Below are 18,249 nucleotides of genomic sequence, written 5' to 3'. Positions count from 1 at the left end.
TAGTGGCAGTACTCCACGTTGTGGCCGTGATGGCCCCGGTTCGATTCCGGGTCTCTGCAGTTGGTTTTTCATTTTGTCAGTCATGTTTTTGGTTTAGTTCCAGTTGACAGCTCGAGTTGAAGCTGTATTCATGAAACCAAACCATTTCAAAGAAAATGGAGGTATCAATGCAAGATACAGTCTTCATTCTACGCGTACAACTGCAAACATTCACATTGTTTTAGATCCATACTAAAATACGACTTTATTTGGTATGTCAAGCTATTTAGCCTTTTGGGTTTCATACATACGTGAATATCTTCCAAGAGCCCAGACAGGGAAAATAAACTTGTAGTTTGGGTATGAAATCATACAGTTCTAAATATAGGCCAAAAGTACAAAAGATTGAGTACACATAGCATTTGAATACAGGATACATGAATTGCAATGACACATACCTTGTTAAAAACACCTTCAATGGCTTCTTGTGGCCATTCGCCATTGGGTAATTGTCTCGACATAATCAGCTGTAAATGAACATAATTATCAAGTTAAACTACTAATGTACAAAAAAGCATTTGCTTTAAAAGACTTACAGCAATAGCTCGCTTGATAGGAATAGCATAAGGGTATTTAGCACTCAAAAGAGCCAGTACAGCCCAAGACGTTTGCACCACCTGAGATTCTTCATGATTCACCCATTCGCCAATCTCACATGCTCTGTAAGATTCGCCCCATCCGCCATCCTCCATCTGTTTTTCGATTAAAAAGCTACACGCTAGTCGAAGATGATCACTTGTTTGATAGGTTTCGCCTACACTTGAAAGAGACTCGATTGCAAAAAACATGGCATAGGTAAAGCAGATTCCCCAGCATCCAAACCATGATCCATCTGGTCGCTGAGATTTTCGGATAAAGCCAATAGCTCGATCAATCGTTCCGTCAATCTCTTGACGACGGTGGTCAGGATACTTTTTGCGGAATGAAGAAAGACCAAGTAAAACAGAAGTTGTGCATTCCGTATAACTGTACTCGACCATAATCTTGCCAAACACTTCGGAAGGGTTCAAGACTTCCAACCATTCTGGTCCACGCTGAAGCTCATAGCTGGCAAAGCCTCCATCCGGATTCTGCATGGTTAAAAGAACATTGATGGCATCAAACAAGCGATCATTGGAAATAGTTGGTTTGATGTAGCTGGTTGATCCAAGTACACGCAGAGTAGGATAAGTACACACGTTTTTTATTCAAACACAATAATGCAGCATTGGTGCTTACCTGAGTTGGTCATGTATAGCCAATACACTCTTGAGACTTTCAGATGTGCAGTCAGACACGGTGTAGCTCTGCTCACGGGTACTAAATGGCCAAGCACCCTCGGAAATATGGCGGTAGCATCGCTGATAGTCCTTCATATTATGCCTGATCTGTCCAGGTATCAACGACAATAGATTGAGTGGGTGTGTTTAAAAAAGCGAATATAAAGCATTGATACACTACCTGCATATCATCGAGAAATTCGTATGAACGAGTCAACATATCTCTAAATTCAAATTCTTGAGCAAGACCTAATAGAACCCATGTGTCAATTTAGATGTGTTGGGTTTATATTTTCCAGCTACTCATACAATTGAAATCAACATACCTGATTCGGCAAATGCCTGAACTGCAAAAGCTGTATCCCAAAGTTGCGATCCGTTGGTGCCATTCATCATCATTCCTTCCTTTGACATCCACATGAAATCAGGAATACGAGCCAGATGGTTTTTAAAATTGTCTGAATCTGCGCCATGCACTACAAACGAAACAAGAAGGTTCATGACTTTGTTGACTGGTCCCAGATCCAGGAAATTAGTGTTTTCATCCTCCATGTCAATCTGTAAGAGTGTTTCTTTTAGTGCCCTGGATCTGAAGATACCATTTGGCAGACATTCGTAGATCCCTACTAGATCTACCATTTCAAAAGCATGTCAATAATTTTTGTAGTCTCAAGACATGGAACCCAACATAAAGGAACGACTTACAATTGACAACATCTAGAAACTTGCTGTGTGGAGAGTAAACGTCCACCTTTGCAACATTATTGCGTTGTTGTGACCAGTTGATCTGATCATAGTCAATGATATAGAGTTCCTAGACAAGACAATGTATTGATTTCAGTACTATTAGATAGTATAGGGTTGAATCGAGTCGCGATGCTCTAAAATCGAAAAGCTAATATCCAATATTTAAATCTACCTGTCGCAAGCTGAGAATCAGATCGTCAACCTTGGCTTGGAAGCGTACCCCATAGAGGTATCCTATTGGCAAGTAAACTAATTGACAATCGACATCAATATTTGATTCCAACATCACAACAATCATACACAGCAACATTACCATTTCGAGTATGACACCACATTCGCCCTGAATGGAACGGAATCATGTACGGCAGAATCCTAACAACACAGCGTGAGTGAGGATTGGAATCAACAAGACAGATTGCAATAAATCGTACCAAAGCTCTGGTGGAACCGGATTGTTTCCACTCCATTCATACACATTCAACACGGACAACCAAAACTTTCCCCATGCAGGAACACCCACAGCACCACCTGTTTCAAGGATTACAGTTTGGTGTATTAGAATTCAAATGGCTTGTAGCACACCAAGATGACTTGGAACAAGACACATACCAAGACGCCAAAGAGTCAGTCGAGCTTTTTCACAAACAGGATCATCCAAAGGCACACCCAAAAGACGCAAGGCAACGTAGTTGAGCGATGTTCCAAAACAAGTGGATACACCCTCAACATGACTAGACACATTCAAAAGACAAGTTGTGAGTGTCAGATCTAGAGTTTAATGATACGACTCGAGTCAGACTCAGACTTGCATTCCCCAACCTCCGTCGGTTTTGTTGGCCTTGTTTTTTAAATAGCGAATGAGTTCTTTGACATATCCGGGAGGATAGCTTGCACCTGAGATATACATGGCAATCACCAGCCCAGGGATCAGGAACATGGGACCACCATACTCGCCAGCAAAGTGGCCATCTGGAGTCTGGAGTTTTTTAAAAAATTGCATGCCATTGCGAGCTGATGCAATGGCTGTAGTGGGGTGATCAAGGACAGTGTCATCCTGATTGAATAGTTGTACATGAATCAAGGATTAATATGAATGGATTCATGGTCATTTTAATCATGAATGCATTTCATTATATAGCATGTACCTGTAAGATACCCAGCCAGTACTTGTCAAACGTGGTTTGTGGCCAAGCGTTGCGTTCTTGTTCCGTTTGAAGATAATGCCAAGTTTGAGCACCATGACTGACCTTTAGTCTCCAATTCAAAAGGTCAGCAGTGTTATCGTCTGTCAAATGTTGGGCCATCATTGAATGTAATGGTAAAATCGAACATTCAAGCACAGCTATAAATCAGTAAATTTCGGATTTCCGACTAGATTAACTTCCGAACAAGTTTTAAATGCCAACATAATGTATTGGCTCTTTGCAAATAATAAATGTTTATTACTTGAACTGTATTGCAGAGATAAATCAAGAATCCAGTAGCTTGAAATGAGGTTCTGAGCCCATGGTGTCAACTAATCTGACTTGATATCCACCTTGGATAGCTTCACAATGGGTTTAAGCGAGTCTGCAGTAACCATATGCCTCAGATCTTCTTGGTGGATAACAATCCGATCAGCAAAATGATGGTTCATATCTCGGTGGTTGGCTTCATCTGCACGAACAGCCAGCACAACATCACGGACTGTAGCATCTTCTTTCAAGTTCCAATAGTCTATAGCGAGTTTTGGAGCGGGTCCGTTGGGGATATTTCCAGCATCGATTTCAGCTAGGAAATGAGTGTACGAAATGATGGCTTCTTCCTCAAGATAGCCTACCATGCGATGAGCCGTTTTAGGAAAAAGCATATAAGCCAAAAAGTACACATTGAAGAACAAGGTCTGTACAAGGGCAACAAGCATGCGTTCGAAAAGAGAGGGTTGGCACACTTTCATCCAGGTCAGGAGATGCAGACGCTCGTTCTCTGCCTCAGAAAGAAGGTGTGAGATCCAGCCTCCATCATGTCGCTGTTGGATAGTGTAGTCAGTAGCGGTTTAAAGACCCACACCATGCTTACAATTCTAAACAGAATATCCTACCATCAGTCGCAAGCTAGTTAGATGACGTAGCATGCCAGCAACCATTCCAGGCACAGCAGCAACTGTCTCCAAGACTACTGCCCTATGGACATATTGCTTTCTAAAGAACAGATCTGCAAAGAAACGCAAGAAACGCACGATGCCATACGCAGTCCAGTCAGAGATGGACACTAGCAACAAAGGAGTGTCAAGGGTCAAGGTGTCTCATGTACAAGCAACACTCATAAGCAATCTAAACCTAAAAGATACCTGGAATGCGATGAAGACCTGCGCCTACTTCGATCTTTTCCAAGGTAGCGGTATCAATAGGAGTACTACCAACAAACTCTGACCGGATAGGCAAGGGATGGTGTCGTCCAACAAGCTTTTCCATGTTGGCTGGATCTGTGGGCTGCTCTGCAACATGGGCTTGGTTATGGACAGTCTTATTCCATGGCTGAGAGAGCAGGGATGAGGGTTTGCTACGAGCAGAGAGTATCCAAGGTTGTGTAGTAGTAATCAAGGACCTAGCAAGCAGTGGTTGGGCACGGACGCCCATGGACGAAATAGCGAGTCTCGAACCAAGACGGCTGGCTGTTGGCGCCAATGAGGCTAATCTGACGATGGATGATGACATGAGTTGAGTTGCTGCAAATTGCCTGACTTGATATGAATAGTACTGAAAAGATTCACTCCAAGCATTAAATACACCAATTCACACTGACAATGGTCATTATTCATCTTTATTTAGTCATCATGACTGCCTAGTCTAGATTTATGTATTAAATCACTGCTCAGTTATCGTATGGTTCTCAGGGTCGCTCAACCGTTATTTACCGCTTGCCAATGCGTTGATGAGTAACCAACAATGAGTTACGGCCGTGTTCTCATAAAATAGGTATTAGATAAGAATACAAAACTATATGATAAAGCCACAATATAATTTCCTTCAATCTTACTGGTCAGCATGGACCCCTTACAATTCACTGATCTTGCTTTTAAAAACAGTTTTTGTACTAGTCCATTCCACACTTGTTGAATCTTCAACCTTCTAAACTAAGCATTGGGTGGTTGGCATGCATTGTTACATTGTTCTTTTAAACTAGAGCGTGAATGTATCGGATGATTTAAAATACATGATTTTCTAAAGTTGTATTGAAAGCAGTTGATCCCAATATCTGCATTGCAATCCATCAAAAGTCAAGAATCTCAATTCAAATTTATACTTTGTATTATATAATGAATATAATAAATGTCATGTTGATCAAAACTCTCAATTTTTAATAGAAAAATAGTAAAGAGTTGACCATTGTTTATTCCAAGGAAAAATAGACAAAATCTGAAAGATGAATACAGAAAATGCTCCATTTTACGTCAATACGATACTAAAACTTTGATCCATGCTTGAATGATTTAATCGTCCCATGATTCATCATCATCATCTGAGAGCTGGAAACTAGCAGGTTTTCGTTGCTGGGAATGCAGTCGTGACCCTTCCTGACTCTTACTCTGGTGTAAATGTATTGCTGATCCTGCATGTTTGGACGAGTCCATTTTATAATTCATAGATGTCATCCCACCAAGTGCTGACATGGCAGATCCAAAGCTACGTGCACGACGCACTACTCCTTCCCCATTCGTCCCGTCACCAAACAAACTACCAGAGGTTGAAAGATAGGAAGATACTATGCTCAACATACTCGATGATTCGCTAGATGTCCAAAGCTGTCGTGCAAGTCGTGACTGTAATAGCTGCTGCTCCTCATGCGCGTGTTCTAGTTGCTGCTGTTTGAGTTTCTTTTGCTCAATACGTTGTTTAAACCACATTCTCCATGACGAATTCTCTATACGACGAAGCTCATCCGAATCTGACCGCAACTTGGAAAAATGTTTCCAAGTGTCCACAATGTTGTTGTGCTTGTCTGCAATGGCTTCAATCATATCCTGTCGACGATCAGAATCATTCAATGCTACAAGAACTCGGTTTTTGGAAAGTGTAGATGCATTGGTTCCATCGTATGAAGGACTTTCAGGAACAAACGGTGATGATTCTGAAAAAGAGTCTTGTTGCGAAGCGCAATTGGGAGAACTATATGATGACCGTCTTGTATGCCCATGTCCATGGTTACCATTCAATCGTTTACGAAGTACTGCTCCGTATCGAGTTTGCGAATTTTGTTTCAATTGTGCTCTTTTCTCCACTGGCGGTGCATAATTCTATATATAAAGTTAAAAACTATCAAACTAGATTTAAAAAATAGCATCGGGTTTACCTTGAAATATCCATCCCATGACAAATTCTTCAACTTTGCAACAGATGAAATTTCAGCCTTGACTTCGTTTGAAAATTCCACGGCAGTCTGACCTTCACGCAAACACCGAGGTTCCAAGTACCACACATCAGCAACCAGGGCCCACCGAGTCATAAGGTAAAGTAGATGATATGTAAAGGACTGTGTTTTTGAATGCCAATACGCATCTGCCCAATGCTTGTTGTATCTAGATGACATGATTGAATACATATATAAGACTGTTGAAAACTAAATTAAAGCAGATAGACAGTAAACATGCATACTTGATGGCTACAGGAACAATAGCAGCATTTAATTCAAATGCACCCTTGTGGAATAGTACAGTATATTCATTGTTGACACAGGTTCCCTAATACATGTGTAAACATCAGAAATGAGACCAAGATACATCTAGACGTGTCAGTCACGATAAAGAATGCAGCATCATACAGAGTTGTATTTACCTCTGGAAAGATTAGCAGTGGAACATTTTCTGGATTGGCAACGTGCTCGCGCATTCTATCAGTCAAGAAAAGAGTCAGAGTCAGATGGAGTCGATTCAATCAAAAAGAAACATACTTGCGAGCAAGAACGGATCGATCATTCTTTTCATTCCGGTTGAACATGAGAGATCCATTTAGGGTCAAAACAGAATGCTCAAAGTAACCAATTAGTCCACCGTGTTTTTGAGCCACAGTGGCATGAGGAAATTCATTTGCGCTTAAAATGACATAGTCAATGACAGACGTATGGTTCGACACAAAAATATGAGGCTCGGTAAGTCGAGGTTTTGTGCCATGGTATCGGATACGTCCGCCCCATGATGCCACAAAGGCTTTACAATAGTATTTGAATAATCTGCGCTGCCATAGCTCATCGTTGAGATAAAGCACAATGGGTAAAGCCATAAAAAACAATGCTGATGCGGTCAACATCAACATCACCCTTTTAGAATAGTTAGCTTGATGCTAAATCGAATGATTACAGACCAGCAATCGCAAGTATTACCTCAATGGAAATAAAATAAAGTAACGGATGAAGCCATCCAACAGTGAGATTGGGCCATTAATGAAAAGAGAGCCAAATGAATTCCGAGGCTTTTGAGCAAAACACTTTGAAAACTCGTCCTAATAGCGGATTGACACGTATCAAGTCCAATATGAAGTATTACCCAGCCGATACAAGATAAAGCCGTTGAATTATGAATCCAATACAGTATGGTAGCAGATTGAAGCAGAATGGTTAGTATTTAAAAAAGGATTAAACTGACGCCAAAATCAAAAGGTAAAGTTGAGCGAGTGTGGGGTAGAATGACAATATAGTTGGACTTGAGACCAATACAGGAATTGATAGTAAACCAAGACTAGATGACCAACAGTTTATAAACATGACAAAGAACATGCATTGGGATGCAGTCACAGATCCAAAACAGTTGCATACTTGAGCAATGGCCTGTGCGCCATAAGCCATGAATGCAAATCCATCCTGCAATACAAATCTAGTGATATCAGCACATTATCCAAAGACCAAATTAAATTATTAGCTGCAAATGGATGTACTCAAGGCATATAAGATGATTAGAGCTGTTACCCAGGATTCAACTTGATATGATTTCGTTGCAACTTTTCTTCAAAACCGGGCATGATATCATTTGACGGATGGCTAGTACGGGCTCTTTGAGCGAATCGAGCAACAGCAGCAGAACTCGTTGCACTCGTAGTGCGGTATGGTGAAGTGACAGCAGTTGTAGGTTGAGAATCAACCATCGTTGGAGTCATGAAATGGGAAGGATGCTTTCGTTGATCGATGGTGGATTGAGTGGATAAAAATCTGAATTGCTTGTTGGGAGTAGAATAGTCGGTAGAGACCACCAAAGGCAATACAGCAGCTGGAGGCATTCAGCAATACTTGCACTACGAGTCAGTTGTAGATCTAAAACGAGTGTCAAGAATGACGATTGTCTAGCTGTAAATCAGCTCGGATTTCCAGCTCGGATTTATTTCCTTTGCAGCACGTGTGCTTGAGTCCTGTCAATGCTTATAAGGTGATGGCTTAGAATAAAGGTTGTCAAGTGTAAAATGACCCGCAAAACCATCAATTGAATTTAATCCCACAACTGCTTATTCACTCGGTTTTACTGCCTTATATTCTAAATTATTGCACGCTGTCACCACGTGTTATGTAGAGAAGGAGAGAAGTTCGGCAGTCCCCAGGGCATGGACGGACTCGACCTCAGAGGTTGGATTTCACTCCTGAATTTCCCTGCACGAAGGTCTTGCAGGGAGCGACTTTGTCCAGATTCACACACTAGAATCTGGTCCTTTTTTTAGTCTTGTTACTGGATCGTAATAATACACTGTCTAGACACTTGTTAATGGTCTGCTAATAAATACCAAATGCTCCATTTACACGGTTTGCATTTATTAATCAACTTCATTTGTCGTTTTACAAATCGCTGTCTTTACTTGTCATTGGCATCATAGTAGGCTGGATTGATGGCAAGAACTGGATCCTCACTCAGTGCAACTCCTTGTTCATCTACTGATTCCTCTGTAAGACGGGTTTGGTCCCGAATCTCCATGAGAATGTTTTCCTATTCAACACTACATCAGTAACTGTAAAAATAACCCAGGCATTTATACATTACTTACTTTTTTCACAAGTCTGGACAACACGCTCTTGATGAGCATAGAATGATGGACAATCTCTTCTTCGGTTTCAATCGTGTTGGCATCTACTAGCATCTCAATGTACCAGTTGATCAAATCAGATTTGGTCATGCCCGCATCAGCACTATCACGTCCTCGGCGACGAAGCTGCAATAAAACAGATTGCACAATTTTTTGATATTCTTCTTGAGATAAAGTAATCTTGTTTGGTGCTACTGCTGGAGTGAGTTGCTGCGATGCCTAGTGTCATCAAAAAAGTGAATTCTTGTAAATATTTCATGACTAGACTCACACAACCGTGTTTTGAAACCAAACTGTTTCTTTTGGCACATCACTCACTTCTTCTGGTCGCATGATTCCAGGTACCGCAAAGTCTTCATCTTCAAGTGGCACAGACTCTTGCTCTACATGAACAATCGAAGTCTTGAGTAAATGCGCAGCTTCGGTAACATGACGAATCAGAATCTACTTGGACAAAAATAAAAAAGAGTTGGTAATCCCAGGTTTAAATCTATCTTGTAACCAGCATAAAAACAAACCTCTGGCTCGCAATGCACCTTGGCAAGCGCTTCAGACAAACGAATCATACTCTCAAGCTGACGAACAGTAATGCGGTACGATGATCGACTAACACCTATACAAACGTTTAGTTTTAAAACACATTCGTATAAACGTGAGTAAACTACATACCAGTGGCATCGGCTTGACGTAGATCACGGTATTGTGATACTAGATACTCCATGGCTTCGTTTGTCAGCTACAGTTGCAAGTTTAAAAATAAATATCATTTAGAAAATTCTCGTTTATAAAAAGTCTTTGTTTTTACCTTGGGTTTCAATGCACGAGCATAAGTCAAGTATCGCTTAAGCTTCTCGGTAGATATTTCTGGCACAATGCCTTGCTCTTGAAATCGATGAAAATTGATGATGTGCTGTGCAATACATAAATCAGTCTGTTCGTGGCATTCGTCTAAAATAACAAAAAACAAATCAAACCGAGACATGATGGGTGGAGACATGGCAATGTTTTGCTACAGAATTAAAAAGTATATTTTGTAAGAATGTTTGATCTACAAAAATATACTGCTCAGCATCGAAAATGTACAAGATATTCATGAACCTACTTTAAGTGATAGTTTCTTGTCATACCGTCCATATATGGGATTAGCAGCAGCTAAAATAGATGTTCTTGCGTTAAGAGTGGCTTGAATGCCGGCTTTGGCAATAGAAATGGTCTGCTGTTCCATCGCTTCGTGAATAGCAACTTGGTCCACAAGATCCATCTTGTCAAACTCGTCAATACAGCAAATGCCCTGATGATAACATATTGTCAAAAACTGTTAATAAACAGGATCTGCTGATTGTACAAACCATTTTAGCAATTAAAACCAACACTTGCATTGTCAGCAAGCATCAACGCTCCTGCTTCAATTGTAAATTCGCCAGTCTCTTCGTCCTTGACAACAGAAGCAGTCAAACCAGCAGCACTCGATGCCTTGCCAGACGTGTATATTGCACGCGGCATAAAATTGGACACATACCTATACTTGTCATAGGATCGATTAGATTGTCATAAAATCAGTGTAGACAAAACATGGCAACTGATATAAACTATTCAAGCAGATTTTTACTTGAGAAACTGAGATTTGGCAGTACTTGGATCACCAACAATACAGACATTAATATCACCACGAATACGAATTCCCTCAATTGTAGTCTTGTGAACACCTCCCATCATTTGCAGTAAAACACCCTTTTTGATATCATCGTGTCCTAAAGTACAAGACACAGTTTAGTATTAACAGTCTGGTTCTGACCACCAGCATCTGTCTTACCATAAATATGAGGAGCGATACTAGACGCAAGCTTTTGGTATATACGGCGATCTTGGTGCATAACACGAATTTCATCAAGCTGATCTGCAGAAAACTGGGCAATAGCAGCAGCAGCAGGATCCTCTTCGTCATTCATATCATGCAAGGCATTCAATGCATTGCGCATTTCTCTAGGCTGAACAAAGCTAGCAAGAAACACCATTTTGTACGTCAGTTCACGCACGCCAAGTGCTTTGAGACCAGTAACACCATCTTGGCCAAATCCATCTATTATTACAAGTGTGAGATTCAGGTATAAATTAAACACACATTAGTACAGAATAGTTTGTCATCAATCAAATAAACCTTTTGGACGACCGCCAGAGTTGTCTCGGCGAGACTCGACGCGATTACCTAATCATTCAAAAAATGCCATAAATAGCATTTTGGTTAATTAAACAAATGCGTAGATCAAATATGCAGTGTTGTATAGACTACCCACCAATCAACTGAGATACATCTGGAACGACAATTGGCATGCCAGTAATAATAATCTTGTCTCCAGCCTTGGCACGTTCAACAATCTCGTTTCTCAAAATCACATCCAAACTACGAGGCATTGCACCGCCAGGCACTTCGTCAGCATTCTCCTGAATTCTGATTTTTTGCCAGTCCACAAATTTACTGGATTCGGTAGAAAGAGTAAAGTTGGATCGATTACCACATTCAAGCTGAAAACACGTTGTAGGCTTATTGTTTCAAATACACCATATCATTGCAATGTAGATTAGATCATCATTACTTGTAAATAGAAATCAATAATAGAAATATAGTATATGTCTACCTCGGTGTATTTAAATGCTTGCTCAACATCGTTGATTAAGCTACCGCACTCGTTACAAATAAAAGTGCCGTAAAGAAGTTCGGGTCGAACCTCGGAAGTTCGAGTAACGGTGCCAGAAATAGTAACCAGCTGACTGTGACAATCCATCTTGAGTGCTCTTAATCTTTGAGTAAAAAAATGATATGGCAGTGCATTAAATATAAAAATTAGATATTACAATTCATATCACATGGTCTTGATACACCCAGATCTTATTATAAAATACAAAATATGTGCATGCACGGCAAAATCGTTTCATCAACGACTGGTAATACAAATTACAAAAAATCTAGCCAAAAAGTCGACCTACTTTTTAGTTTCATTCATGCCATACCAGCTAAGCCAAAATTCTCTACTTTGTCCGTTTTCTTGAGCCTGACCTCCAGTCCGGATACGAACATAATAGGGAGCATGAATGGCTACTAGATTCTGCACGGCCTTGCGCAAATAAGGCTCCATACTAGCAAAAAATGAATAAAACATGAGTAAAATAAAGCCAATTGTCAACAAATAGAATAAACATTGGCTGGTAAACGCAATTTACCGGTAGTGTTGCTGACGGATAGTTTCAGCGAGAATCTCGTTAAAGTTGCTCAGATGCATAAAGTCGACATAGACAGTAGCAGTTTCATTATCACTGAGATGTCTGATCTGCTCCAGATATATATTCGTATTGGTTTCTTCATCTTGAAATCTATCATTCAATATAGATTGGAGTAGCAATATGATGGTTTACATTAGCAAGACTGAGACTGCATAGATTCCATCCAGTCATTAATGGATATTTGTTCAAGTCATGATTTCAAAGACTACTAATAACCACTGCAAGCACTTTGAGTTACGATTGGCCAAATACCTTGTTAAAAAGTCTTCAAACGTCTTGCGGACTTCCTCAGCAGTCTCGTCAATAACTCTGGGAATGGCTTCAGAAAATCTACTCAAGCCGACAGAACGGGCAGATGGATTAGCAGTGCCGTTAGGATGATCAAGCAAGTCTCTTGCATCAAAAACATTCCGGACATTGGCGGGAAGATCGACCTCGGACTGCATATTACTGTTAAGACCCGATCGTCTGTCCATCTCACCGCCTAGCTGGGAAAGTGTTCCGATATCAGAAAGAGTGCTCATTTGGCTTGCCATGATTAACTATCTCGAGTGTATATGAAATCCAATCCAGAAACCAGTAAAATCAGGTTTCTTGTCGGGTTGTGTAAAAAATGTCAAACTGTCCGAATTGTTCAAAAGTTGAAAGTCAACGCAGTCATTTTATTGCATCAAAACTCATGAATTCATGCTCGATGAGCCAATATTGCGTCATCGAGTTCTAGTAAAATATTGGATTGCGATCTCTGGTTTAGTGCAGGAAGTGTCGCCATGGCAGACGTGTTGGTCAGCAGCGTTTCGATCTGAGGATCAAGTCTACCAATCACCATGTTGCCTTGGCCTAGACAATGTCGTATTCTAAATTCATGATCATTGATGAGTAACACGAATGTTTGTGAATTGACAATGAAACAACTTACACGGATAATTCCGCACTCGGTTGTAGTCCAGCATTTGCTGCTTCGCATAACAATCGCCATGCTGCCAGAATCTTGCGCTTCAGTCGTTTTTCTGACCATGTTTCTGCGTAAATCTACATTAAATAGATTAAGTCTTGTTCCAGTCCATCTTTGCTTTTTCAAAAGCCTTTACATAAATAAATACGATCCTTACCATTTTACGAGCCATTTCAAACCGACGTCGTTGATGCAGCGATTTCCATTTTACAAAAAGATCCGACATGGCCCGAAACCGCCAGGATGTATCATGTGTTTTTCTATCCAACACAATGGAAAGTACATGGTTTGATTTCTTACTCTGTTTCAAGCGAGTCTGCCAAGTTTGAACTGCATGACGTAGCATTTTCCAATGTGAATGCTGGACAGCCCGAATTTTCATATCTGATATCAACCAACATAAAGGGTTTATTTTTTGCTAATCACATTCAAGCATTGCTAAAAGTAATTGTTTACCTTGTTTATCTTGAAAACAATTCATCCAATTTCCAAAGATGCGTCCAAGATAATGCTGCTTTGCAAGTCGAGAATTTTGTACCGTTATTTTCCAATGAGTAAATACCTAGATATATCCAGACCGGCACTCCTGTTAGACAGTTGCAAATAAGCCATCTAAACAAATGCAACTTCACCTTTGTCTCAACTTTGATGACTTCGTTCATTAAGCAGCGCGATTTCATTTTCAAATTCCAATGAATAAATAGCCGTTTTAAAACTCGACTATTCGATTTTTTAATAGCAGCCAGTGCATGTTTTTTATATATCATCTAATTCATCCACTTTGGTAATCAGATAATTGGAAATAAAATCAAAGTATACCCGATTTGGTTGAATGCTTACCAAGTGTGATGCCCAGGCTTTAAGCTTTCCACGAACAATACGCTGAGTGGAAAAACAATCGGATTTGTTTCTCATTGTCACATTTTTCCAATGCTTGAATGCTGATGACAGATCAGCCAATGTATGGATATCTTTTTTAGTTATGCATGCATTTGAAATAGTATTGGAGTGATAATACTGCTCTACCCATTGGTTAATACTTTGAATATTATCAAGCAGGAGTTTAGGCTTGGATATCTGAAAAGCTATAAACTGTCGTTCTCGTTCGTATAATTTCTCGTCAAGTCTCGCCCAATGCAATCGCTTCTGCCAATGATGAAAAACAATTCCTAGTTTAAAAACAAAAAATCTCACGACACATTTTTTCAACTTGACAAGCTTGTCATGTAGCATTCGTTTCTGAACTGTCTTTTTTTTCCAAATTTGCAAAGCTTGTGATTGACGACGAGTAGTCAAGTAACGGGATGCATGGTAAAGATTAAGCCGCAACTGTGTTTGACGATACCATGTCAAAAAAACGCTTGCTTGGCGTTTTCGTATATAATAGTACTTAGCCTGCATCCTCAATCGACGCAGTCTAATATGTTCAATCACAGCCACCATCCACTTCAAAGTATACTTTCTAGTGCATCGATTTTGAAAATGCACATCAGCAAGCTGTTTTAGGGTTTGAACGCGATTGAATTTAACTTGCATTGTCTTTAAAGCATGAGAGCAGGTTTGCTTATATCGCCACAAGTCAGCCATTTCCAAATGCTTCCGTTCTATTACAGTGGTTCGAATGACACGGTATCGAACTACCCATTTTTTATAAGCTGTAGCTAAAACACGGTGAGTGTGAAGTTTAGCTGACGCATTAGAAATCATTTGCCAGCGCTGTGTTGAATACATCCATATATGAAACCCAAGCGCATGTATTTTGTATTGGTCATACTGAGTTGCTCGGTACATATCAGCATGTATGTGCATGGATCTTGTTCGCCACAGTTTAAACATTCTTTGTGTAAGCTTTTTTTGACAATACACGGTAAACTGAATCATAGTTTGTACATGATTTCTTGTGGTTGAAGAGTTAGACCTCCATATCTGAAAAGCTGCAGCTACCAGTTTTACATTATATCGGCGTTCGACATAGTCACTCGAGGTACGAAATGCTTTAACCATCTCATGCCATTGAGTAAACGATCGTGCAAGTATAACTAGAGAACGAGAGATGGACACACGAGGCTCTGCAACAACCGTTCCGTCGGCATTGGAAACAACAGTTGCAATGCTTTTTTGAGGCTGAATGAAACTAGCGCCATGTGCATAATATCGCTGTGAAAGAGGTGTATATGATGTAGCAGGTATGTTTGAAGAAATATTTGAATGGCCAAATTGTGACGACGTACGTAGTGAATTGTCAGATAAATGCTTGATTATATTTGTCAGTTTTATGGGTCGATTTTGAGGTACTCCGTCCATTGCAACGACCACTTTGTTTGAATAAAGAACTCGAAGAAAGGAATCAAGGGCAAAATGTTCATCGCTGTTTTTAACCATGCTTGTGCGTACAAATCGAGGCTGAGGTAGTGATATCTGCAGGATTTGCAGTGAAATAATATAATCATTGCTAGAAAAATAATCATGAAACGATAATTATCATTCAAAATAACATCGGATTAGAATCACGTTATACGTCAATACAGGAGTTAAAAATGGTATTTACAATATGCTTTTAAGATCTACTGGACCGAGACCAACTCTGATTTTGAAAATCCATTTTCGTAAAGCTAAACCACATATTTTGTTGTAGTACAGTACTAATGCGCGACGATCGCCATCTTTTAAAAAAAACCGGCGTCTCCACACTTGAAAAGCCGATCGGCACGCCTTTTCAGAAAATGTACAATGTGCTACATGTGCCTATGATATATACATAAAATGAACATGGCTTGTTTAACAATTTTGGACCAATCATTCAAACACAAAAATAAGTCATACCATATACACTTGACGCCAGTGAATAAAAACAATTTTTTCTATTCGCAACTGTCGTTTTAAAACTATCCTGTGTTTCTGATCATTGTGTTAGTTACTGGCCTATTTAATATTGATTTTAAAAGCACTTACAATTTTCTCCAGTCGGCGATATTTCAATGCACAGGTCCAAATAGACAGTACAATTCTTTGCTTGCGCAAGTGAACCCGATTCAATTGAGCAGCCAGCTTATCTTTCAATATGCGTTCCTTGGAAGCAAAACTATGCCATTTTTTGACTATATCACAAAGCAAATCTGACAAGAGCAATATGGCTGTTAGAAAATCATATAAAATCAATCAAAATTGCAACACATGCATACAATTTTGGTGTGATTGTCTTGATAAACGAACAATCTTATTTCGCCACGCTTTAAAACGCCATATTTTTAGCCATTGACTGAACGCCAACCTAAAAAATGCATGATTAAACTAATTCAGATAACCCAATGCTTGATATTTCCACATTTTTCAATTACAAACAACTAAAATACCTCTGAGTATAAAAATTGCATTGTGATTGTGCCATCAAACCCTGCTTTCGAATGATTATATATTTGCTTTCCCATAACCGCAACACATACGTTTTGATTTTCCGATCAAATAGTCGAGCCACGGCAGATTCTCGACGCACTAACGTATAACGCTTTGAGTAGTTTTGATGCCAATCACTATACGCAGATCGAAGTACATTTAGCCTGTGTTTGTTTTGAAAATTGTCAAAAAGCATATGCACTCGCTTGATCCTTGCTTTCAAAAGTTTAGTATGCCACTGCTTAAAACTAGATATGAATCGCTTGGTATTGCTAAACTGAATTGCATTTTTTTTGGATGCCATATTGTCGCGATAGCATGATACCCATGATTCAAGACTTGTACGTAGCAAAGTGTATCTGCTCATACGCTATGTGATGGCATCAAGTTAGAAAAATGCATTTAAACAAGCTGAAAAGCATAAAAACAAAATGCATGCCATGAATATAATAGATGTAGCACTTACACGCGCAGAGCGGCGCTGGCTTGCATAAAAAATGGTACGCTGTTTCCAAGTATGAATCAAAGCAGAGCATATTCGAGTTTTCATGTTCAATTCGTACAATACAAGCAATTCTGGCAATTTGCAAGCAACATGATCATATCGACATCGAAGTTGTGACCACATCCGTTGAACAAGAATTCGAGCACGCTTTTTTTGCAAATTTTGAGTCGCAAGCACATTTCTCCAAGTTTTAAATGCGCACTGTAATGTTTTCATGCTACTCGTGGTTGTTTTTTCAAGCATCAATTTTTGTAAATAATAACGGTGAGCTGACAATGCTTTCCAAGTGTAGAAAGCGTGTCTAGTAATATTAGTCTCTCTAGTTTTGATATAACGCAGATCCGTTTTGACCAAGGTGTATTTTTTGATCATGAGATTTCTCCAAATACAAAAATAGTGCAATATGGTTTGGTGCTGTGACGTTTTTAAATGCATAGTCACTGATGTTCTCAAAGGCTAAATAGGATAAATAGTAAAATACATTCAAAAATTTAGTATATATTGTTTAAAAAGTACATCAACATATCTTTGTTTAGCGTACCTTGGATTTTATGGTGTGCAAGTACCAGTATTTAAAATAAACTCGTAAAACATGCTGATGATGATTAATACGCAAACCAATAGCCCTCGAGTGTTGCTCTTTACGAGATTTGACGTAATAATGCCAAGCTTTAAACGTAGGTTTCACTGCTCCAACTAGTCTCATACGTCTCACAATTTTGTTCAATGCACTATATATAATGTCAGCCAAATGAAATACAATGGCATATAGATATAAAGCTTTCACATAGCTTAGCAATCAAATAAATACAGCACCTTTTTCTTCTCCAGTCATTAAATGTCTTGAAAGCAATGTGGATAAAGTGCAACTTCTGTGTCTGCTTAAATGCCAACGATCGCTGTAAAAGTATATCAAGTCCATTCCAAGCACAACGCAAACGATTAGTTTGAATAGTATGCTCAAGTGAATCCACCAGTTTTCGTGCTCCCTTTTGCTGACGCGACCTATTAAAACATCATTAGCCAAACCGT

At 39.5% G+C, this 18,249-nt stretch overlaps 5 protein-coding genes across 5 annotated transcripts; all 5 read right to left on the bottom strand.

Annotated features, from left to right (window-relative positions):
- Positions 1–222: 222 nt before the first annotated feature.
- Positions 223–3,349, bottom strand: BATDEDRAFT_35539 (lanosterol synthase ERG7; the record flags this gene model as incomplete). The annotated part of the gene is made up of 13 exons (XM_006680349.1): positions 223–357; positions 438–506; positions 576–1,176; positions 1,258–1,406; positions 1,480–1,547; positions 1,625–1,930; positions 2,004–2,112; positions 2,218–2,294; positions 2,359–2,417; positions 2,477–2,573; positions 2,655–2,776; positions 2,855–3,099; positions 3,191–3,349. The coding sequence occupies 13 exons, from the start codon at positions 3,347–3,349 to the stop codon at positions 262–264; spliced, it is 2,157 nt and encodes a 718-aa protein (XP_006680412.1). The 3' UTR covers positions 223–261.
- Positions 3,350–3,461: 112 nt separating this feature from the next.
- Positions 3,462–4,836, bottom strand: BATDEDRAFT_32033 (uncharacterized protein). Its single transcript, XM_006680320.1, has 3 exons — positions 4,375–4,836; positions 4,126–4,295; positions 3,462–4,053 (listed from the first exon to the last, which is right to left on the bottom strand). The coding sequence occupies exons 1-3, from the start codon at positions 4,661–4,663 to the stop codon at positions 3,562–3,564; spliced, it is 951 nt and encodes a 316-aa protein (XP_006680383.1). The 5' UTR covers positions 4,664–4,836; the 3' UTR covers positions 3,462–3,561.
- A 550-nt stretch (positions 4,837–5,386) lies between these two features.
- BATDEDRAFT_20142 (uncharacterized protein) lies at positions 5,387–8,325 on the bottom strand. Its single transcript, XM_006680225.1, has 8 exons — positions 7,986–8,325; positions 7,836–7,893; positions 7,404–7,522; positions 6,975–7,340; positions 6,860–6,914; positions 6,680–6,765; positions 6,378–6,603; positions 5,387–6,321 (listed from the first exon to the last, which is right to left on the bottom strand). Exons 1-8 carry the CDS (start codon positions 8,291–8,293, stop codon positions 5,518–5,520), a joined length of 2,022 nt encoding a protein of 673 aa, XP_006680288.1. The 5' UTR covers positions 8,294–8,325; the 3' UTR covers positions 5,387–5,517.
- A 470-nt stretch (positions 8,326–8,795) lies between these two features.
- Positions 8,796–12,810, bottom strand: BATDEDRAFT_20137 (MCM DNA helicase complex subunit MCM6; the record flags this gene model as incomplete). Its single annotated transcript, XM_006680224.1, has 16 exons — positions 8,796–8,988; positions 9,047–9,304; positions 9,404–9,529; positions 9,604–9,698; positions 9,755–9,821; positions 9,891–10,094; positions 10,188–10,376; positions 10,457–10,604; positions 10,695–10,836; positions 10,899–11,150; positions 11,244–11,291; positions 11,380–11,626; positions 11,722–11,884; positions 12,071–12,220; positions 12,305–12,454; positions 12,617–12,810. 16 exons carry the CDS (start codon positions 12,808–12,810, stop codon positions 8,857–8,859), a joined length of 2,565 nt encoding a protein of 854 aa, XP_006680287.1. The 3' UTR covers positions 8,796–8,856.
- A 239-nt stretch (positions 12,811–13,049) lies between these two features.
- BATDEDRAFT_35535 (uncharacterized protein) lies at positions 13,050–17,860 on the bottom strand (the record flags this gene model as incomplete). Its single annotated transcript, XM_006680348.1, has 12 exons — positions 17,759–17,860; positions 17,179–17,673; positions 16,763–17,082; positions 16,502–16,590; positions 16,272–16,453; positions 15,868–16,064; positions 14,160–15,771; positions 13,776–13,881; positions 13,620–13,737; positions 13,477–13,579; positions 13,284–13,396; positions 13,050–13,221 (listed from the first exon to the last, which is right to left on the bottom strand). The coding sequence occupies exons 2-12, from the start codon at positions 17,650–17,652 to the stop codon at positions 13,050–13,052; spliced, it is 3,486 nt and encodes a 1,161-aa protein (XP_006680411.1). The 5' UTR covers positions 17,653–17,673; positions 17,759–17,860.
- Positions 17,861–18,249: the final 389 nt, after the last annotated feature.

The sequence above is a fragment of the Batrachochytrium dendrobatidis genome (assembly GCF_000203795.2).
Source record: "Batrachochytrium dendrobatidis JAM81 unplaced genomic scaffold BATDEscaffold_9, whole genome shotgun sequence".
NCBI classification, from domain to species: Eukaryota; Fungi; Chytridiomycota; class Chytridiomycetes; order Rhizophydiales; genus Batrachochytrium; species Batrachochytrium dendrobatidis.
Note: the sequence above shows the minus strand (reverse complement) of the source record. Positions and strands in the feature narration are given on the sequence as shown.